The sequence below is a fragment of the Meriones unguiculatus genome, chromosome 7, assembly GCF_030254825.1.
Source record: "Meriones unguiculatus strain TT.TT164.6M chromosome 7, Bangor_MerUng_6.1, whole genome shotgun sequence".
Classification (NCBI taxonomy): Eukaryota; Metazoa; Chordata; class Mammalia; order Rodentia; family Muridae; genus Meriones; species Meriones unguiculatus.
Window position 1 is genome coordinate 42,825,786 of NC_083355.1, and position 23,962 is coordinate 42,849,747.

General features: G+C 39.6%; 1 protein-coding gene across 1 annotated transcript in view; it reads right to left on the bottom strand.

Annotated features, from left to right (window-relative positions):
* Nucleotides 1-23,962, bottom strand: part of Ssh2 (slingshot protein phosphatase 2) — a 238,593-nt gene that overhangs the window by 108,986 nt on the left and 105,645 nt on the right. The window contains exon 2 of the mRNA XM_060387250.1: nucleotides 22,436-22,479. Within this exon, the coding sequence (XP_060243233.1) occupies nucleotides 22,436-22,479 (44 nt within the window). The remainder of the gene's footprint in view (nucleotides 1-22,435; nucleotides 22,480-23,962) is intronic.

Consider the following 23,962-nt stretch of genomic DNA (forward strand, 5'->3'; position numbering starts at 1 on the left):
TTGACCGATGTCACTAAGCCTTTACAATCATTTGCACAGAGCTTCCCACACAAGAGCAATGTGGACCGCTGAGAAGATCTGCATATCAACACCAGAGAAGAGATGGCTAAATCGTTCATCCCCCTGGTCTCAGCCACCATATGTTCCTGCACACGGTCATGCTGCAGTACTGCTTTCTTCAGGTTACAAAGCCCAACACTTCTATTGTTTAGTAAAAATAATAGGCATTTATGGATCACCTTTCACATTCAACACACTTCACAAAACATTAACTAGTCCCTGCTTTATTTCTTCATTCTGTTTTTTAAACTATTTAAAAGACATAGTAACACATGGTGTTACTCCCAGCCCCAACAATTCAGAAAGGTAAAAGAAAAACTTTTGTCATCTCTATCATGTCACTCTCAGGTAATCAGAATTATCAGGAATTTTCTGCACATATGCAAATATGAATGTAGCTGCTCTTTAGGAAGTTCACATGATGAACGCACACACACATAGTGGAATGTGTTTTGTTTCTCATCACCATTTAGCATTGTATCTTGGTATCTTCCTGTGGTTATATAAATGAACCTAATTCTTTTTTTTTTTTTTTAAGAGACAAGCTCTCTCTACATAGCCCTGGCTGCCCTGGAACTCACTATAGAGTAGACTAGGTTGGCTTCTAACTCGAGAGATCAGCCTGCCTTTGCCTCTCCTTCTAGCAGTAAAGGCATGAACCACCACATCTGGCCTACCTAATTCTTTTAAAGGAATATATTGTATGATCATATATAATTTGTTTTAATGATTCTCTGCTGATAGTCATTTGTTTCCAGTTTTAATCAATGAACATGCTTTTACACTCTGAGGGAGAGGAGTCAGTTGTTACTGGGGATTAAACCCAAGGCTTTACAAAAGGTAGGCTTTGTACTTTTTCAAAATTTTGTGCATACATGTGAACATAATTGTTACATGGATACTTAAGAAGTGGAATTGCAATTAGTTAAACATGTTTTAAATAGCTTAAGATGTAATAGATATTAATTAACTGCACTCAGAAAGGGTTTTCCCTTTGAAATCTTTACTTCGTGATCTATTAAATTAACTTAGGGCCCAAGATGGTCTTCTGTGTCATAATCTGACTATTACATTAAAAATGAACTATACTGAGCACTGAGGAGATAGTTCAGTCAGTAAGTTTTTGCCTTCCAAGCATGAGGATCTGAATTTGATTCTCAGAACCCATATTAAAACAACAACAACAACAACAACAAAAAAACCCAACCAAGCCAGTGTATGTAATTCTGATACTAAGGAAGTGAAGTTAGGAGAATCCCTAGTGTTTACTGGCTGGCAGCCTAGTGTGCTGATTTCCAGGCTAGTGAGAGACTATGTCTCAGAGAACAGGAAAGAAAAAAGAGAGAAGAGAGGAAAGGCGCGGAGAGAGAAGAGAAAGAAGGGGCCAGATGGCACCCGAGGAAATGTCCTCCAATTTCTACATGTACAGGTGGGCGGGTATATCTCCTCCCCCACCCAGTACATCAGAAGGAAAAAAACTGCAGGACTGTGTAATATATTAGAAAAGCAAACAGGCCATTTTAAATGAAGCTGGAAAAAAATGAGATTATAAAGAGAAAACATTGGGACTGGAGAGATAGCTCAGTGGTTAAGAGCACATATTGCTTTTCCTGAGGACCTGAGTTCAATTCCCAGCACTCACATCAGGTGGCTTACAACTGCTTGTAAACCCTGGCTCCAGGGGAATCTGATACCTCTAACCTCTGTGTATAATTGTATTCATGTGTATATACCCCCATACACATAATTAAAATAATAAAACTAAATCTTAAAAAAAGAGAAAACATTGTAAGGAACTATAGAATGGATTATTGATTCTACAGAATTTCTTAGACTATAATTAAATATATATAATACATTTTTATTATAATATTATTTTTCGAGAATGTCATCCATGTATACAATGAAATATCATACCCACTCCAATTTTCCACAAATCTACTGTATTCCTTCTAGTATTTCTTCCTCACAATTTAAACCACATAAAAGATAATATAAATTCATGATATATTTTAAAATGGAGCCGAAGAGATGGCTCAGCAGTTAACAGCACTTGTTACTCTTGTAGAGTACCCAGGCTCAGTTCCCAGCACCCACTCCAGTTCCAGGGGCTCTGACCCCATCTGCTGGCTTTCTTGGGCACCATGCACACATACATGTAAGCAAACACTCATATACATAAAATAAAAATGAATCTTTTAAAAAGAGATACTTTAAAATACAATCAATGCTAACCCTCATGCCATATAATATAGATGAATGAGCCAATTATAATCTGTTACTAAGAGTGAGACAGAGAAAAACTGAAGTGAGTTTGGGAGGAACAAAAGAAAAAAAAAGTAGAGGAGCTAATAGGACCTTGAAAAGGAAAATGACACTTACTGAGCTGACATTCAGTGTGCTCTATTCAATAGTTACATGCATTGGAGCTGGAGAGATGGAGCAACAGTTTTAAGTCACCTGCTGCTCTTGCAGGAGACCCTAGTTTGGTTCTCAGTACTCACCTGGTAATTCCTAATTACCCGTAACCCTTGTTCCAGGGGACCCTATGCCCCTCCTGGCCCTGTGGGCGCCAGGCATGCTTGTGTTGTGACCATATATAGCTCAAGCAAGCACTCATGTGCACAAAGTAAATAAATCTAATTTTATTTGAAAGTTCAGCTGTATTAATCTCAATTCTCAAAAATATCTTGTTGAATTATCTTTATGAAGTTCAGAAAGGTTAAATAATTTGTCTAAGCATGCACATCAGTTTTCATATTTATTTTATTGTATGTGTATGAACATTTTGTGTGCATGTGTATGTCTGTGCATCATTTAGTTGCTTGATGTCCTTGGAGATCAAAAGAATATGTTGTTGGACTCCCTGGAACAGTTGTGAGCCATCATGTGCATTCTGGGAGTCAAACCTGGGCCTTCTGCAAGAGCAACAAGTACTCTAAATTGCTGAGCCATCTCTCCAGTTTCCAGAGCACTATTTCAAATTCAGCTAGTCATCCAGGCTTCAGAACTTGTTTCTTTCCTTATCACCTGTTTTTTTTTTTGTCTTGTTTGTTTGTTTTTAACACTTATTTTTGTTGGGGAGGAAGGGGGAGATTGGTGCCATGGTATAGAGGTTAGAGGACAACACATGGGAGAAGGTTTTTTCCTTCCACCTCGTGGATCCTAGGATTTGAACTTGGGTTGTTAGTCTTGGAAATAAGCACCTTTACCTGCTGAGCTATTTTGTTTGTTTTTAAAGGCAGGGTGTCAGTATACAGACCTGGTCTAGACTCAAACTCAGCATCTTCCTGCCTCAACCTCCTGAGCACTAGGATTATAGGCCTGTGCCACCATACCCAGCCAATTAGGTGGTTTTTGTTCTTTCCTATCTTCAAGCCTTACTATTTTCAGTGTTCAAACTGTTTCCTATCTAAGCCCACTTTCGTCCAGACCTTCAAGTTATTCACATACAATATGTTTTTGAGGCCTACTTCATTTCCCAGTTCCTCAACTAATCATAAACTCTCACTGGATTCTTTGTTTTGAAACAGTGTTTCATGTACTCTAGGCTGGCCTCCAACTCCCTATGCCGCTGCAGAAGACCTTGAACTTCTGATGTCCCTGCCTCTGCTTCCCAAGCCCCGGTTTGCATTGGGTAAGGAAAGCTACTTATCATCAGGGTCACCTCAGGGATGAAACTGCAGGCCTAGAAGGTGTAGCACAGTAGGGAAGAAGGCATGGGTTTGAGCGTAGCTCTTCTAGTTGGGTCCAGTGGGCAAGCTGAGGTTTACTGGGTGGTATTGGAGGTTTCCAACCCTTTAAAATTGAAAACTGTGTTATTGAAGATAGGTGTGGTGGTTCCCACCTGCTTTTCAGCACTCTAGCATCTGAGCAGGAATAGCATCAGCCAGACTGCCTCAAAATAGCAAAACAGCCTCAAGGGGCTGAGGGGATGATGGATCAGTAGTTAAGAGCACTTTTTGCTCTTGCAGAGGACCCAGGTTCAGTTCCCGTCCCCTGCACTGTGGTTCACAACCATTCTCAATTCTAGTTCTAGGAAACCCATTACCCTCTTCTGGCTTCCTCAAGTACCAGAGGAGGTACAAGCACATGGTGCACAGACATACATGCAGGGAAACACCCATATGCTTAAAAATGTAAGCCAGGGGTGGTGGTGCATGCCTTTAAAACTAGCACTCAGGAAGCAGAAGCAGGCAAATATTTTTGAGTTAGAGGTCTATTTACTGAGTTCCAGACCAGCCAAAGCTATGTAGGTAGGCCTTGTCTCAAAAGACAAAAACAAGCGCTGAAGAGATGGCTCAGAGGTTAAGAACACTCACTGTTCTTCCAAAGGTCCCAACAACCACATGGTGGCTCATAACCATCTATAGCAAGATCTGGTGTGCAGGCAGAATGTTGAATAAATAATAAATAAATTAAAAAAAAACAAAAAACAAACAAAAAAACCACCCTATGTTGCTAAAGGTCTTATTCTTTATCATATTCCATGTAATATAAATATGTAGTTATGTATGGCAAGATATGAAATGTACATGAATCTTCTAATTGTTGCCTATATATCTTACCTCAAGAAATCAAACATGGTCAGTCTCTAGAGGACTATATGCAGAAGAGTCCAGGTCACATTCTGGATGGCATCCCTTATACCACAGTCTACTATATCTTTCTTGAGGCTGGGATTTTTTTTACATTTACTCACACTTCAGGCTCTAGACATAAGTCTTTCCCAAGGAACCCATACATTAATTACAGAGGTTTTTATCCTTGGAAGTTCAGTTCTCTTCCTTGGTCCAAGAAAGAGTACCTGAAATCCTTTTCCCCTTCCACTGCCTCATCTCTCACCTGCTGCCTCTCGTTCTTAGCTGCCTGATTTTCACGTAGATAACCCCGGAAGAGGCCTGGAGTACCACCCAGTAGGCAAGGGCTCTATTTTTATTTCAAGCCTGCCCTAGACTTTCAGGAGCCAAAAGTTCAAATTGCAGCAGGACTGATTCAGCCCTTTCACAAGCAGTTTAGTGCTGTGCAGTTTGCTTAGAATGGTCAGGTTTCCAGCCCCTGGCAGGGCAGCATCATTATCTCGGAGCCTTCATGTATCAGCTTCCCTGGCAGTATTTCACTTGCTATGGCTTCTACTCTGAAATCAGGTGGACATGCAAAAAATCACACACTTATACACTTATGCACTTTTAATCAGCCATGTTCCGTATGTTCAAATGATTTAAGCACAATGTTTATCATCATATTACTCTTGAGTTAGGCAAAATCAAGGAGTACATGATTTATGTTCCTTAATCCTTGCTAGAAAGTGGTCACTTTTAAATGGTCACTTTTTAGCTAGACCTTCTGTCAAGAGTCTGTCCATCCACCTCAACTGGAAGGCCAGGGGGACCATGGGTCTCAAGTGAAGTAAAAAACACTTTACAAGGGAGATGAAGACTAAGTAGCAAATCTTTCTATTCATTTTTAATTGGGAAATATTTCATACACATATCTGTCAGATACTGAAGAGATATGTTTTAACATTTTACTCTACAGATTTTAAGAAATGAAACATTCATTAAAAGGCTCTGATAAGCTTTTCTGAACTCACTGATCCTTCTCTCTGTAAGTAATTACACTCTTGAATTTGGTGCCTTTCTTTCTCTTCATATTTTATACTATGTTTATGGTAAACTTTAATACAAAACTCACTCAGGATATTGCTTATAAAGCATCTAAATGATTTTTTTTGTTTTCTTTTAGGTTGACGTATAAAATACATATAGAAATGCAAGCTAAAGCATTTTTCTTGCTTAAAAACTTCCAATCTAGAAGGGGCCAACAAGATGGCTCATGGAGTAAAAGTGCTTGTTGCCCACCCTGTGGTCTGAATTTGAGTCTCAGGATCCTCATGGTTGAAGGAAAAAACTGATAACTGTAAATTGGCACCTGATTTCCATAGACATGCTGTGGCATTCACACGCCCTCATCTCAACATGCTACATACACACAATAAAGAAATAAATACATTAAACAAACAAAGCCCTTGTAGTTCAGGGCTGGGTAGGTGTGTAACACTCCAATACAGTAAAATGTCCACTGTAGACCTAGAGGTTGTGTCTGGGTGCTCACTGTGTACTTCAGCTCATCTGTTTGCATGCTTTAACATTTTCAAACAATATGCTGGAGAAGCAAACTGGAAATAAGGGATAGACACCTGCAATCCCACCACTGGGGAGGCAGAGGCAGGAAGATCACCATGAGCTCAAGCCACCCTGTGCTGCTTAGAGGGGCCCTCTCTCATAACAAAAACACTAGGGAAAACCCTACTTCTATCTCCACAGTCTATTAAAGGAACAAGGATACTACTGGAAAACAGTAATTAGGTTTGATAGTTAAATTACTGGTTGAGCTCTTGCCTTATGCTATCTAATAAACAAAAAGGAAAAAGCCTAGTTCATTCAAGTTTAATCTTCACAGTCATTTCTTGGAAAGCAGTTATTCTGTCTTTTACTTTACTCACTTTTTTTTTTTTTTTAAATTCATGATAATGATAAAACCAAATACTGGAGAATGGTTTATGGTTCATGAGCACCCCTAATAAGTGTTTTATTCATTGCTTTTGTAGTACACAGTGGGCTTTTAAGGTTATCAATAATGAATGCCTTTGGCCTTTGTGGTGGTTTGAATAGGGATGGCCCCCATAGACTCGTGTGTTTGAATGTGTGGCCCATAGGACGTGGCCTTATTAGAAAGTGTGGCCTTACTGGAGGAAGTTTGTCACTACGGGGGTGGACTTTGAGGTCCCCTATGGTCAAGCTACTTACATTGACACAGTTCTCTTTCGCTGCGTTAGGATGAAGGTAAGAGCCCTCAGCTCCTTCTCCAGCACCATCTCCGCCTGTATGCCACCATGCTTCTCACCATGATTAAAATGGACGAAAGCTCCAAAACTGTAAGCCAGCCCAATCAAATATTTTCCTTTATAAGAGTTGCCACGGTCATGGTGTCTTTTCACAGCAATGAAACCCTAACTAAGACATCTTTATTCTTAATGTCAGTTTGTAGCTCAACACTTAACTGCAATAACTTAGAAGGATTAAGAGGGGATGATAAAACAGTGAGATGATGGCCGTTCAGCCTCATAGTAAGACCTTGTCATCAATCCCCCCCCCCAAAAAAAAAACAACAACAACATAGTGAGATGGGAATCACAAATAAATAATTTGCACAATACTACTTTACTATTTTACATGTATTCATATTTGTTTACTCTTTATACCTTAAGTAGCAGCCAAAGGAGCATTTTTGTTTTAGTGGCATCTTAAAGCGATTACATTACTGGGGATTACATTTTTATTTGTTTATAAAGTACTTTACCCTTAGGCAATCTAGCAGTAATTTAGCAGTAATTACATTTTGCAATTGGAATTTTCATGGGTAAAGTAACACGTTTAGAGATGACCAAGGTCAAATGCTGTCACAGTACCTAGGCTTTCAAACAGTTGCTGCAGGGTATGTATGGTGGCACATGCTTGTAATCCCAGCACTTAGGAGGCACAGTCAAGAGGGTCACGGTGAATCTGAGATCAGCCTGGTTTACAAGGAGTGTTCCAGGCCAGAGCTACACAGCTACTCTTCACTGCTGAGATATCTCTCCAGTCCCCATAATACGCTTTAAAAAAAAAAAAAAAAAAAAAAAAAGGAATGTCTGTGCATGATGGCACATGCCTTTAATTCCAGCAGTAAGTAGAGGCAGGCAGATCTCCATGAGCTCTAGATCTGGTCTATGCAGTAGAGTTTTCAGGGATAGCCAGAGCTACACAGAGAGGCCCTGCCTCAAAACAAACAAGTAAAATTAAAAAGGAACAATGCTAGTAACTATTGACTAAAATATTTCAGCATAGGTACTCTGACTTCATATCTCACCTTATAAAAGATTTTTATTCTGTTGTTGAGGCAAGGTGCTCAAAGAAGCTTAAAACTTATTTTTCCAAACTCTGAATATAGATGAGAAGCTATAGATTTTCCTTCCAGGGGTCCAAATTCAAGGATATAATCATGAACTGGACAGAGCCTGTCCTTGCCCTCACACAATCTGAATGATAAAAACCAAAAAGAATGCTTAACAATCCAATTGGAAGTGCTGTGAAAGGGAAACCAAGGCCTGTGGAGCATGAGGTGAGAATTTCCTGCTCAGAAGCAAGGGCTGTTGTAAGCACAAGTAGGTTACGAACACTTAAGTGTTTCAAAGAGCTTCTAAATTTTCTGACCTTTGTTTGGTTTGTCAACAGAACAGGTTTTAGGGCTGGGTTAGGTAATTGGTATCAGGGTAACAGGTCCTTTTTTTTTTTTTTTTTCCCTTCTCTCTCCATATGGCTGCTTAGCTGGAGAAAATTCCTAGTGAAAAATTAACTCGAGAGCAATCTGGCAGTTCTGTTTATTAATATGCTCCTCCACCTCAGGACTGTGGAGTAGTTGTAACAAGCGTGAATCTTTTCATAATAAATATCCACTGAACAAATGAGTCATGATCAGTTCTTTTAAACAAACCTTTCCGAATGGCATCAAACAGCTGTCCTTTTCAGTAATCCAGGTTAAAACAGATTTGACCTACTGACCCAGAAATTAGAAGTTTTCATTTCTAATTTACTGCTGGATTTGTACTAAATATTTACTATTTTAGAATCTGAAGTGTCACAATTTGTTTTCTTGCTTTTCCTTAGCAAATGCTCTTAGCATCTTGTGAAATAAGGGGTTCAGTTACAAAGCTACAGAGGCTGGGATGCCAGTTTATAGAAATGAAAACTAATTCAGACACACACCTTACATCAGACCATCACTTTACATCCAAATTGATGTTTGGTGCTAATTACTTATATACTTTAGGGATAGATGTACAGATGCTATTCTCATTTCCAAATGAGGAGTGATTTACGTAGTTGAGGTTAGCTAGAATTCTAACCTGGTAGTAGTTCATTGGCTTTTCATTTACACTGCTTATGACTGTAATGATTACACTGCTGGGCATGCAGATTTTCTGTGATGACTTTGGAATCTTATGTAATTGGATAGTATGCTGGCTATAGTCATCTGAGAGGAAGGAACTCCAATTGAGAAACGCTTCCATAAAACTGAGCTACAGGGAAAGGTGTAGAGCATTTTCTGACGTGTTTGATGTGGGAGGGCCAAGCTGATTGTAGGTGGGGTCATTCCTTTGCTGGTGGGCCTGGGTTCCATAAAGACACAGAGAGCAAGCCACTAAGCAGCACCTGTCCATGGCCTCTGCATCAGCTCCTGTTTCTAGATTCTCACCCTGTGTGAGTTCTTGTCCTGACCTCCTTTCGTGATGGACGATGGACATGGAAGTGTAAACCAAATAAACCCTTTCTTCCCTAAATTGCTTCCCCTAAGGTGGTTTTTCAGCACAGCAATAGTGACCCTAAGATAAACAGGAAGGGTAAGAGAGAGCTGAATTTTCATACCCTAAGTGCTACTACAATGATGATTGTTAAATGAAGTCCTGTTCCTTATTATATAGCATAGTAGGAATATCCATAATTTATATATATTTTCTTTTTAATCCTAATTTAAAGAGCAAGTGCTGTTTTTTTTTTTGTTTTGTTTTGTTTTGTTTTTTCTTTTGCCTGGGAAATCTTTTGTTTTTCAGAAATCCAGTTTATTATATAGATCTGTTAAAAATATAGTAAATATTTTGACTTTAAAAAAACCAATATTCTACAAAGAACAGTAATATTCCACAGCTTAATTTTATTAAATATTATTTAATTTCACTTCGTAAAAATCCTCTATCAGATGGCTTACTCATTGTCTTTTAAAATAGTTAAATGTTAATGTTAACATGATGTGAAAATGCTGGTAATTTAAAGTTCTTTTGGATTATAATAGAAGTTTTTCTGTAATGACTAGTTCCTTGAAAAGCACACATATAAAGGACATATATACACAATAAGCACATATCCTTTTTTTTTTTTTTTTTTTACCCTGAAGTACTGGTTTATCTGTGTGTTTATGTTTTGTGGAGTAAGAAAGATCATGAATATTAGGTGTTTATAAATGTACAAACTTAAGACTATCAGAAGAGACAAAAACTTGACCTTGTATTGAACTTAGATGAATTAAGTGTTCATATAAACTTTCCCTAATAACTCTTACTCTTTCATCCAAAGCAAATAACTTAGCTTGAACAACAAGAAAAAACATAACTTTTTAAAGGGCCCGGAGACTTCTTGCTGGAAGGTGAGATTCTTTTTCAGGGTTCTGATAAGAGGGCAGGGAAGTCATTACAAAGGATGGATAAATCATTGGTTCTTATTGTTTGCAACTTCTGAAAATTACCTTTTATTCAAATGAGAAACTCCCTTTGAGAGAGGGAGACAGAACTACAGAAAGGTGACGAGCTATCTAGGCATGATGGTGTGAGTCTCTAGTCCTCCAGAGGCTGGGACTAGAGTCACTTGACAACGCCCAAGACTAGCCAGGGCAACAGAGTAAGCCCCTCATCTAAAAACAAACCTAAAACAAGATATAAGAGCTAATCATCTGCTAGTTAATTACCTTCTGAAAAAGTTTCCCTCATTTTTCATAGTTTTAATTCGGTGTATGTGTGTGTATGTGGGTATGCACATGAGTGTAGGTGCCCACAGGGCTGAGCAGTGAAGGATCCCCCTGGAGCTGGAGGTAGCTGTGAACCACCTGATATGGTGCTAGGAATTGAACTCAACTTCTGAGCCATCTCTCCAGCCCTTGATGAATTACCTTTAAAGCCATAAGATACTAAAAAAGCTCTCTAGAGTCTGTACTGGCTAGTTTCTGTTGTTGTTTATTTTGCTTTGTATTGTTTTTTTGTTTTTGCCAACTTTACACAAATTAGAATCAGCTGAGTGGAAGGACCCTCAGTTGAGAAAGCGCCTCTAAAAGACTGGCCTGGCTGTGGAGCGTTTTCTCCATGTTGCCGTGGGTGTGTGGTCGCGGGTGTATAAGAAAACAAACCGAGCAAGCTAGGGCTAAAACAGTAAGCAGGGCCCCTGCATCAGCACCCGCCTCTGAGTTCCCACTCTGACTTCCCTGCAAGGTGGACCACAAGCTGTGAGATCAAATAAACCCTTTCCTCCCCGAGTTGATTTTGGTTATGCTATTTTATCACAGCAATAGAACTTATAATCCTCCTGCCTCTGCCTCCTTCAGCAAATCCTACTGGTGTGTACCACCACAACCAGCTTATCACAGCAATAGAAACACTAAGACAGTTTCAATCCATAAATTAATTATTCATTCACTTTAACAATTTAACAATAGGCAATATGTGCCTATTAATTGCTAGGGTTAGTCTGGACTTTGAAAATACAAAACAAAAAGTAGGTAGATGCTGGACTCTTAGAATGAAAATGCAAGTCTTCGCTGAATGAGAGATATGAGTTATTTGAACTTTCCATTGCTTGTTCTTTTTTCCTTTCCTTCTCTTTTTTAAAGACAATGTCTTGCTAGCATAGGCTGGCCTCCAACCTGCAATCCTTCTGCCTCAACCTCCTGAGTTCTAGATTCATTGCATTGCTATTTCTCACCAAATTAATATTCAATACATCTATTAAAAGCAATAGTTTTAAGGAAACATTAATGGCAAATGTACCAAAACCTTTTCATCAGTGAGTAGGACTACTCTGTGAATGTGTCTTTTTGGTGACATACAATTGTATGTATTTTGTTTGTACATATTTTTTTAATTGATAGAAAAGAAACTCCTCTCTTACCCTGGCTTATGCACTTAAATTCAACTCATGAGTTTCCTTGGTTAATTTGTTTTGTCTGCAGGGCAGGGTTATAATTGTCTGGCTAATTTGGTAAACTCATAGCACCATAAGTCAGTATTAAAAACTTTAAAATGCTTCAGAAACTCTGCTAAGGGAAAGACAGAAGGCCAGGTGGAACTTCACATCATGATCAGTTTCCTACCCACTGCCTGGATGCCTTCCAGCTCAGTATGGCAGTGTTCCTGTCAGGGTCTCCTCAAGCACTGCAGACCTTTGCCTGAGGTTTGAGGCTGGTTTAGCACTGAGGAAGGTACTTTTGGACTCAGCAAAACATGCAACACAGAGCTCAGAGGCCTCCAGAATTAACTCCTTTCAGGTAGAAAGTAAATAAGGAGGTTGTCGAGCATTCTCCTTGGGTGTGCCATAATTTGATAAACTGAGACACCTCTGGAATATGCTGTTCCTAGGACAGCTGACTGACTGTAAAGATATTTTTATAATCAGGATATGATAGCCTTTCATCCAGCACTGGGGAGGCAGAGACATAGACTCTCTGAGTTCGAGACCATCTTACTCTACATAGTGAGTTCCAGGAGAGCAGGGCTATACAGTGAGACCCTGCTCCCCCACCACAACTCTACAAACAAATAACAACAAAAGCTTTCCCCATAACACAAGGAAAAATATTTAATTTTTAAAATTACATTTTAACTTTGTGTAATATGCTGTAAGGAAGGCATAAGCCTTGGCACATGGGCGGAAGCCAGAGACCAAGATGGGAGTCAGCTTCCTTTCCCATCATGTGGGTCCCAGGGATTGAACTCTGGTTGTTATGCTTGGCAGCAGCACCATTTTTTACTGAGCCATTTCACTGGCCCCAAGAAAAATATTTTCACTACTTCCATGAGGCCTGCTCTACTGTATAGTCTTAGCTCAAAAGAGTCATCAGAATCCCAAATGGTTCAACAAAGGCTATGGCCATAAACAGTAAAAAAACAAATTAAAAAAAGGCTTTCCATTTCCACTACTGCAATAACACTACAGTTGCATTGTATAGACCCAGACCCACCATGAAAAGCTTAGTTACCGATATGTTTATTTTCACAGGCTTATTTGGTTTATCTACTACCTGTGTGAAGCTGGCTTCAAAAACTCTGAGGGCCATATTGTGGCTTTTCAACCTGGATAGGTAGGCAGATACTAAAATAAGAAACTGTAGCCCCTAGAGCTGAGGAAATGCACCTAGATTGTTACCTGGATGTCTCAGAGAAATGGGTAGGTGATCAGCAGAGCACCAAGTCTGATGCTGCCAGGCATGGCTTTACTTCTCTCTTTTACACAGTCTTTTTTAGAGGATTAACTCTGAGAATGTACCTCAGTGGCAGAATATTTACCTACTATATACAAGGCCCTGGATTTAATCCCCACTATCAAAAACCAAACACACATACACATAAACAAGAAGTGCAGAACCTTCTAGATTGTGGCCCAAAGAGAATTTGTTATTGTTACAAATAGTTCTGTAATTATTAGATCTTGTAAAGATTTTTTACTTATGTAATGTTATACATACACACACACACACACACACACACACACCACATGAGTGTTTTGTCTGTACATCAGAGAAGGATATCAGAACCCATGGGACTACAGTTATAAATGGTGTGAGCTACCATGTACTGCATGGCTGGGGACTGAACACTCAGGGCCTCTGGAAAAGCAGCCAGTGCTCTTTAACTGCTGGGCTATCCTTCCAGCCCCAATTATTAGATCTTGCAACCTTATAGCATCTAGCTACTTCTTTCTTACAGAGAGATGATGGCTCACACCTTATTATCCCAGCATTTGGGAGGCAGAGGCAGGCAGATCTCTGACTTCTCGACAGCCAGGGCTATGTAGAGAGACCCTGTTTCAAAAACAAAACAACAGTAATGAGAAAGAGAGGACTTATATGTTGCCTACAAAGTATTACTCAAGAAAACTTCATAAGGAGGGCCAGGGAAATGGATCAGCAAGTGAAAGTGCCTACTACCAAGCTTGACAACCTGAGTTTGGTAATGGAAGGAGAGAACCAATTCTCAAAAAGTTGTCTCTGGCTTCCACATGCACTTTGTGGCATTCCCTTCTCCCAGATAAGCACATTTAGGAAGCAAACAATGAAAACTTAATAACAATGTGTAGTGGGTCAAAATAATGAAATGCTTCCCGAAACTTCTACATGGAGTAAGACTAGAATGAGAATCAGCCAATCATCAGTCTTTATCCACAAAAAATTTGTAAGTAGTTCTGCCCACAGTCAGCTACTGGTTGATTTTACTACTCAACCTGGAGGGTGGTTCAGAGGCCAGCTACTTCTCTGCAGCTCACCCCTCTTACCTGGTGTGAGGGGACAATGAGAAGTAATCACCCTGTCAATTGTTTAAGAGCCCCCCACCCCCTTAAGCAGATAGGATCTTACAGCCTCACTATGCTGCTCATGCTGGCCTTGAACTTCAGGGTGCGAGCCATCTTCCTGCTTTAGCCTCTCAAGTGGTTGGGACTATGGGTGTGTTCCACTGCACAGAGAATCCTTGGTGTCAGCTATACCCCCTCTTCCTGAAAACAACTTCTTCCTCTGCTATATGGTTGCCTTTCCTCATTGTCCTTGCCTCCACTAGAAAATTAAACAAAACTGGCATTGAATTGAGATCATTTGTTCTAATACCCTTACATTTTTCATTGAGAGCTGAATGATGGGATATACAAATGTTTTGCAGTGAAAAAGGGTTAAGGTCCCAATTCTACTTCTGCCTTCCAGCGAAGGAGGAATTCTACTCCAGATCTTTTCACTTTGGAGCATATAATTCTTACAAACAATGGCCCTGGCAGTAACACAGTTCATTACACGTAGAAAATGCCAGGTGATAAAGAGTAGTCAATATCTTCTGAGACAAAAGTCGTCCTTGGAAAATTCCTACTGCTCTTAAGTAGCTAAGAAAAGAGCTTTTAAAATGCACATTTCCTACCTCAGCAGCGCCTTCAGTGCTGAGGACGAAGGAGAAAGCTCAAGATACCCCCTGGTGGCCATACCCAAACACTGCTAAGGAGGACAGGAGTGGCCACAGCAAGAGATACCACCAAGCTTCAGAAGATCAGCAGCCACTTCAGTGTCACCAGTCACAGCCAGTCATCAGTAACTTGAAAACCCTAGTTAAAAAACCAGATCCTATTCTCTCTCATGTATGTGTATTTTATTTCTAATAATGGCTCTATCTATCCACCCATCCATCTCACTAATCTCCCCATCATCTCTCCTTTCTGATGTTATGAAAGTGAGGATTTCAAGTGAGTAGAATCACATAGAATTTACCTTTTGGTGACTATTACACTTAGTATAGTGTCTTCAAGATTTACTTACACTGAGGCATGTCACATTTCCTTCTCTTTTCACAACACTATGGAAATGGAGGATGTTATGTTAGGAGAATAAGGCAGGCACCAAAAGACCAATACTGCATTTTCTACCTATGCAGAAGCTAAAAAAGTTGACTTCATAGAAATAAAGATTAGACTAATAGTCATTAGAAGTTGGAAGAATAGTGGGAAGGGAAGGCACAAAAAAGGGACTATTTCCACTTTAGAGACTATATAAATAAATTCTGAACAGAAAATCAGCAGATGTGTGGATGGAAACAATTGTTCTGATAAGGCCCTGATACCATAAGGGCCGTTAGTAACAGTAAAGAAAAGATGGTACTTATTATCAAGTGGCAAAGAACTTGATAATAAGAACTTGATAATAAGCTCAAAGAATATGGTAAAGAACTATGTTCTACTATTTTGTGGAAGGTAGAACTTTTAAGTAAAGAAATGGATATTTAGCTAATTTCTGTGGGGAGTGGAGGAAGACCTGAGTGAATGTATAAAGAGCAGATGAAGTCCTGAGTTAATGAGTGTAGTTGACATGGGCACAGCCATGTCAAGGACCTCCGTGACTCCAATAAAGTCAAAGCCTTTCCCAGGTGAGGCTCAAAGGATGGCAAAACCTTCCTCTGATGGTCTGAGTGCAAGTGGTGACAGTGTATGCAGTCTGTCAACCACAGTTTCCTCCTCAAGGGCACTGCACCGTGAGACCACTCCTCCACAGGGCCCTCCTACTGAGACGAGGTTAAGCCTGCCTACTTCAGCTGTATACAATAAACTCAGCTCCTTGATTCAGATACATGAACTAAACATTCTGAGCATCCAGATTGCTGTTGCAGGTGCTAACCGACATCAGAAGAGGGCGCAGCCCACTTGATCCCTCCTAGCTTCTGTGTGTGTCTGTCCCTATTCATTTCTTCATCACCCCAGTTAGGCCAATCCCTGAAGCTGTGAAGAATGTATTTCTAAGCAAAATATTGAAGGTGTGGTTTGGGTCACCCTAACTGCTTATAGTAAAATGCAAAAAGGAACTATAACTTAAAGATTAACTCTTAAAAAAGGATATATTTTAAACTATGTGTCTATCTCTGGGTTGGTATGTACTGTGTGCAGGTGCCCATGGAATCCAGAATAGGGCACTGGACTGGAGCTGGAGTTATGGGTGGTTGTGAGCTGCCTGACATAGGTGCTGGGATCTGAACTTGGATCTTCTGGAAAAGCAATATAAACTCTTAACCACTGAGCCATTCCATTATTTCCAGCCCCTAAAGATTAGTTCTTATCCTGTATAACATATATATACATATATATATATATATGATAGTATACATACATGCACACACATGCTCAATCTACAAACAAACAAACAAACAAACAAACAAACAAATAATGTTTGGAAGACACTACCAGGGGTGTGGCAGACATACTGATTAAAGGTGTGGACTTAACAGAAGTCAAGATAGAAAAGGGATTACTTTGTAAGCATAATACATCTAGGATTAAAGACATCAGAAAATGGAATGTAATGATTGGAGTTTAAATGAAGTTATACTACTTAGGGTGATAATGCTCCCTCCCAAGTGCCATAGATTATCTAACAAACCCCCCAGTATCAGGCATGAAAAATTTTCTTTCAAGTTTCTGGTTAGGAGAGTTCAAGAGACCCCCCAAAACACTATAATATTGCTGTTGCTATTGGTTGCCTCCCAGAAGATGAAGGAAAGTCCCACAAACATAACTTGGAGGACTTGAGGTGGATGTGAGGTGGAATTGAGCTAGTCCTTCCCGAGGACTAGCTTTCCTAGTACTGGTGGTACCATGTGAGATTCCAAGGAAGGAAAGCAGCCAGGAGTCCTGCCTAGCTATGGTCCTATGAGCCATACACAGTGACTAGCACACTAGTGTAACAGTGGCACTCATATCTGGGTGGTAACCAACACCTGTCTAATCGCACTTAAGGCCATTCAACAGTATGGAAATCTTGCTTGGTACTGGAAACCCGGCTAACTGCCCATGGCTAGGGAGGTCCTGGATCTCAGAGGAGAATTCACTGTGGCCACTTTCTTAAATCAGTACAGTTCTTAACTACATTCTAAATACCCTTATGCCCACCGATAAATGTAGCTCTCACTCTCATCAGAGAAGCTTTGTGAAGCAGACAAAGACTACTACAGAAAGGTACAGCTTGGTCAAAATGCAGAGAACAAGACCATCGGGGTAACCAGCTCAGCTGACGTGTCTACAACACAATCCTTATACCTAAGGCTCAGGGACCATCATAGAAGAGGAAGTGAAAAGACTGTGAGAAGCAGAGGACCAGAAAGTCTCCTGTGAGACTGTGTCTTTTATATATGACAGAGAAGTTACCCATGAAATCTCAACAATATGGCTGCCTAAACAAGACTTAAACAGTGATAACAACAGTTGATATGCCAGTGTGGTTGGAGGAACCTCATTAGGCCTCACCACTAGATGAAGAGCTACAAGCAATTAATGACTGCTGAGAGAGGGAGAATTAGTCTTCCCAGAGATGAGCCTCCTGACTGGTTATTCCATATTAAGTGGACAGTCCCCCAAAACATATACGTACAAGCAACAGAAAATGGATTCAGCAGGTTGCATTTATATGTTTTCATATATATGTTAGAGTAATTTTAAAAAGAGGCCATGAATTTGAGAGATAGAGTGTGTGTGTGGGGGGGTGGGAATGGTGTAAATACAGTACATATATATGAAATTTAAAAATAAATGTAAAGCACTTTAAAAGACAGATGTAGGCAGGTCTCTGCAAGTTCAAGGCCAGCTTGGTCCACAAAGGGAGTTCCAGGTCAGCTAGCGCTATGCAGTGAAACCTTGTATCAAAAAAAAAAAAAAAAATTAATTAAAGAAAGAGAAAGATCTAGCCAGGCTTGGTAGTGTACACCTTTAGTCCCAGATTCTGGGAGGCAGAGGCAGGTAGATCTCTTAGTTCTAGGTTAGTCAGCGCTACACAGTAAGATTTGTGTGGAAAAAAGAAAGACACACAGGCAGACAACTAGATCTAATGGAACTTGTCTTGCTGCTCTGGATATTCCTGGGCCTTGTTTGTCCTAACTCCCTTCTGATTGTCCTTTTAGAAATGTGTCTATCTACACCCTGTCTGCTCCCCTTGTATTTTCGAGTTTATCTTGTTTTAGAAATTCAGAGATGGCGATGAGTTTGGATTCAAAATGAATCACACTTTTTCTCACTCACATCTGATTCTGATGTTCTTTTAATTTTAAATTGTGTTCTGTATGTGTGTGTGTGTGTATGTATGCACATGAGTGCAGTTGTCCATGGGGCCCAGAAGATGGCATTAGATATCCCTGGAGCTGGAGTTATTAAAAGTTGTCAGCTACCTGATGTGGGTGCTGGGAACCAAACTTGGGTCCTCTGGAAGAGCAGACAGAGCTTTTAATCATGGAGCTGTCTTTTCAACCCTGTTTTTGATGTTATTTGGATGAGATTTTGGACTTTATTGCTGCTGATGGTGGAACATGCAGGCATTTCAGACAAGTACTCTACAACTGAGCTATAGCCTCAAAATACATTTACAGCACTCTGGGGGTCAGAGGCAGGCAGATCTCTGTGAGCCTGGTCTACAAATTGAGTTCCAGCTCTATATAGTGAGACCCTGTTTCAAAACGCAAATATAAAATAAAAAACACCAAAACCCAAAACAAAAGAAAAAAATTTAATAATGAAAAAAATATCTAGCCAGAAGTGGCAATGCATGCCTTTACTCCCAGATATGGGAGGCAGAGGAGGTCAATCTGTATGAGTTCCCGGACAATAAGGTCTACACATAAGACCTTGTCAAAAAGAAAAGAGTGAGCTCCCATGCTGGGAATACAGGTAAGTGCTACCATGCCCAGTTTATATGGTGTTGGTGATCAAACCCAAAGCTTTGTACATACTAGGCAAATATTGTACCAACTGAGCTACATTCCTGGCCTGACCACAGTGTCTCATAGGTACACTGGAAGATTACATTTAACTCTTGGCTTTCTTAACATAGGCATTTGGTTGAAATAGAGCTGGAGAGATAAAACAATGGTTAAGAGCAGTTGTTGATCTTGCAAAGGACCACGGTTCAGCTCCCAGCACCCACATGGTGATTTACAACCATCTGTAACTCCAGGTTCAGCGGATCCAGCACCTTCTTCTGACATCCATGAGGTACTAGCCACACAGTGGGTACACCTACACACATGCAGGAAAAATACCTAATCACATAAAATAAAATAGATGTTTTGGTTTTTTTGAGACAGAGTTTCTCTGTGTAGCCTTGGCTGTCTTAGAACTTTCTCTGTAGACCAGGCTGGCCTCAAACTCACAGAGATCTGCCTGCCTCTGGGTCCCTAGTGCTGGGACTAAAGGTGTGTGCCACTGCTGCCTGCCACCACCAGCACCATCACCACCACCAGCAGCACCAGCACCAGCAACACTGGGCCTAATAAAATAAATCTTAAAAAATTAAAAACAAAACAAATAGTTTGGGACTGCCTTTATTCTACTAACTAGGATATATACTATTTAGTTTCCTTCTACAAGCTACATTTGAGCCCACAGACTGATGAGTTGAGTCATGTCAAATGAAAACACTCATTGTTGGTTTATTTTACGGCAATTGATGGAGAATGCCAGAATGATCTACAGTAGCCAAAGACATAAAACTTAATCTTTACAAGGTCCATTTACAAGGAACATTGTAAGGAAGAAAGTTTCTTTGTTTCTTTGATTGAGTCAGATAAAGATTATTTAACTTAAAAACAGCCTGGAAAGGACTACAGATAAGAAATTAGACTAATAAATTATATATTTTAAAATAGGGACTACTAGGTTTTTCTTTAACTTCATATTTGTGCAAATGACGTTTTTCATGTAAACTTAAATATGTGGTCCTATTAATGGATTATTATTAGTAGCTTTAAAGCAGGTCTTTATGGTTTTTCATGATTTGAAAGTTCAGTGATGTAAATATTAGTTTTAGTGTCTCATAATTAAGTAATTCTTTTGAAATAAAAATTATTCTAGTGAATGCCAAGGCAATATGTAAAGCCTGAGATTAACCCAGAGATCTTTAGATTAGATCCAGGAGAAAACATATGGAGGTTCTGTATTCTTTTCAGTCCTAATGAGAGCAATGTTTACAAGGCTTCTGTTAAAATGTTTACTTAGTTTCTTTCTATCTCTTGGTCTTAGGCAAAGTGAGATTTTACTCCAGCTATTTGATAAAGAAGTGAGAAATTTAGCTTTAAGCCAAAATGTATATGGTAGTCACGACAAGAAAAATGCTGCCAATAACCTCAGTTACTAAAGAAACGAGGTTTTATTTTAAGTTATAGGATGTCAGCAGTAACAAATGCCTATTATTTTCTTTCCTTTTATTTATTTTAGCATACATTAATTGTACGAGACAATTGATCTCATTTTTATAGTTAATACAAGCAAATAACTTTCTTTGATCATATTCCTTCTTCTTGTCCCTGCTCCACCCTATTTCCCTTCCATAACACTCTTCCTTCTACCTTAATGTTTTATTTTTAAAATCTAGATTCACAGTCTTTCTGCATCTAGCTTGTTTGGCTTAACATGAAGATTTCCAGTTCATGCATTTTTTTTTCTATAAGTGACATAATTTTACTTAAAAAAATTTTTTTTGCCTACTCTTTTTTTTTAAACATTTATTTATTTTATGTATACACCTGCCAGAAGAGGGAATTAGTTGACATTATAGATGGTTGTGAGCTACCATGTGGCTGCTGGGAATTGAACTCAGGGCCTCTGGAAGAACAGCCAGTGCTCTTAACCTCTGAGCCATCTCTCCAACCCGTTATTATTTATGGCTGAATAAGAGTCCCTTCAGCTGGTTACTGTCTCTATAATAAGGATGCTTATTATACCCCATTGTATATATCACTCATAATGGCTCATCATTTCACTGACTTCATAGGATATAAATTTGGTTAACACTTAAATGACTAGAACTTTTCAGACAGGGGTTCCCTACATGGCATAGGCTAGCCTCAAACTAGCTAGTTGTCCAAGGATGACCTGGAACTTCTGATCATGCCACCTCTACTTCCAAAGTGCTTCCATTACAGGTGTAGACCACCAATGTCCAGGAATCAAATCCAGGATTGTAAGCATGCTAGGCAGGGACTCTGTCAACTGAGCTACATCTTCAGCCCCCAACTGAACCCACACTAGCCTTCCTTATCATCTAAAAGCAATCTATCATTTGAAATCTTTCTGAATTAGTAACTGGATTCTTAAAGTACTTTCATTTAAAAATAGTATTTATCTAATCTTAAAAAGTTAAAAATTAAAAAAATTTAAATTGTGTATAGGTTTTTGTCTGTCTGTATATCTGTACACCATGTAAGTGGCTGGTGCCCTCAGAGGCCAGAAAAGGGTATTGTATCCCCTGGGACTAGAGTTAAGAGACAGTTGCCATTTGGGTTGCCATTGTGGGTGCTGGGAATTGAATCTCAGTCCTCTGAAAGAGCTGTCAATGATCTTAAACACTGAGTCATCTTTTATACCCCTATCTAGATTTTTATTTATATTTGTTATTATTATTATTATTATTATTAATTTTTTATTTTTTATTTTTTTTTTTGCAACAGGGTTTCTTTGTGTAGCCCTGGCTGTTCTGGAACTGGCTCTGTAGACCAGGCTGGGTTTGAACTCAGAGATTGGCCTGCCTCTGCCTCCCAGGTGCTGGGATTAAAGGTGTTTAGATATTTTTAAAAAAAGATTTATTTGCCTGTTTGTTTACTGATTGATGTGTGTGTGCACTGCTCACCTACACGCCACATGTGTGCTCACAGAGGACAGAAAAAGGCCTCAGATGCCCCAGAGCTGAAATTATAAGTGGTTGTGAGCTGCCCTATGGTTCCTAGCACCAACATAGGGCAGCTCACATGGAATAGCAACAAGCACTCTTAACAGCTAAGTCATCTTTCCGTCCCTGTTGGTTTGCTTTTGAGACAGAGTCTGTTACAGCCTCCTGCATGCACAGATTTACAGGTGGGAATCACTACACAAGGCATAAGTTTCTTTTCTTCTCTTTTTTTAAGTATCAATGGAGCATCTTGTAAAACAGGAGCAGACTAATCCAGCAAGACTAAAAAGATTTAAAGAAAAGATACAACGACATAAATGCCATAAGATGAAATGAACAAACATACCTTCTGGGCTGTGACCGGCATTCCTCCTCCCCACTGTCGGCCTCCTGTATAAACAGAAATTGAAAAAAATTAAAATGGTCTTCGAGCCAGCGAAATTTTACTAAGCCTTTTATGCAGAGATAGGTCATTCATGTTGATCTGCATTTAAAGTAAATTTTCTTCATAAAAGATGTTTTGTTGCCAGGTGTAGTGGTGCATGCCTGTGATCCCAGCACACCTGTAAGCCCAGCACTCAGGAGACAGAGGCAGCAGATCTTTGTGGGTTTGAGGCCAGCCTGGTCTACAAAGTGAGTCCAGGGCAGCCAAGGCTATACGGAGAAACTCTGTCTCAAAACAGCAACAACAACAATAACAAAAATGATTTGTACTAAATGAGACTGATAACACTAAAATTCATTTCTGGAAGAAATATAAGCACCAGTTTACAAATTTCACTGAAAACAAAATGTTACTCATTAAAACAATTACCTCTGAAAACCAGCCAAATATGTTCTCTATTATTATGGTACTCTAAAATTAGTTCTCATCACATTACCGCCAACAAACATCCTAAGAATGACCTAAGCTTCTGATCCACAAAGAACAACCTACGCAATGAGCAGTCTTTCTGAGTGCTCACGGGAATCACCAGTCAGTGCCATCCACAGAGTGACCACCCACTTCCTGGGTGCTTCGCGGTGTGCCGGGCACTGCAGACGACACACTCAGTACATTTCTTTCTTTCTTTCCTTCTTTTTTTCTTTCTTTCTTTCTTTCTTTCTTTCTTTCTTTCTTTCTTTCTTTCTTTCTTTCTTTCTCTCTCTCTCTCTCTCTCTCTCCTCTCTCTCTCTCTTTCTTTTTTTTTTTTTTTTTGAGACAGGGTTCCTCTGTGTAACCCTGACTGTTCTGGAACTCACAGAGACCTACCTGCCTCTGCCTCCTGAGTGCTAGGATTAAAGGTGTGCTCCACCATGCCTGGCCTAAAGGGGATGGAGAACACCAAGGAATCAAGGCCTTCTAAACATGAGACTGGTGCATATATGAACTCACAGAGAGTGTGGGAGCTTGCATAGCCTTCGAGGGTCCACACCAGACTGGATCCGAGAGAGGAAAGGGCAAGTGGAAAACAAAGTACTCTTTCTGGTAGACCCTATGTGTAGCAGTATTTGGCCAACACAGAACAAACTCAGCCACATCTTTGGAGGTTCTATAGCTCATGTTGAGTCAGGGCTTTTTTCTCCCCAGGTCCTTTGTGTGTATATTATGCCTTCTTGTTTTGGGTATTTATGAGATTCCTATTTGTGTGAATATGTGTATCTCTGCATCTATATACATTTCTTATGCTTCTTCTTTGGCTCTTTTTTTTTTTTGTTTGTTTGTTTGTTTGTTCTATCATACTCTGATTTGTTTTTGATCTATTTAGTTTTATTGTTATTACTTAGATGCTTGCTTGTTTTCTAACAAGAGACAGAAAGGGTGTGGATACAAATGGGAGGCAAAGTGGGGAGAAACTGGGTGGAGTAGTGAGAGGAAACTATAATCAGTATA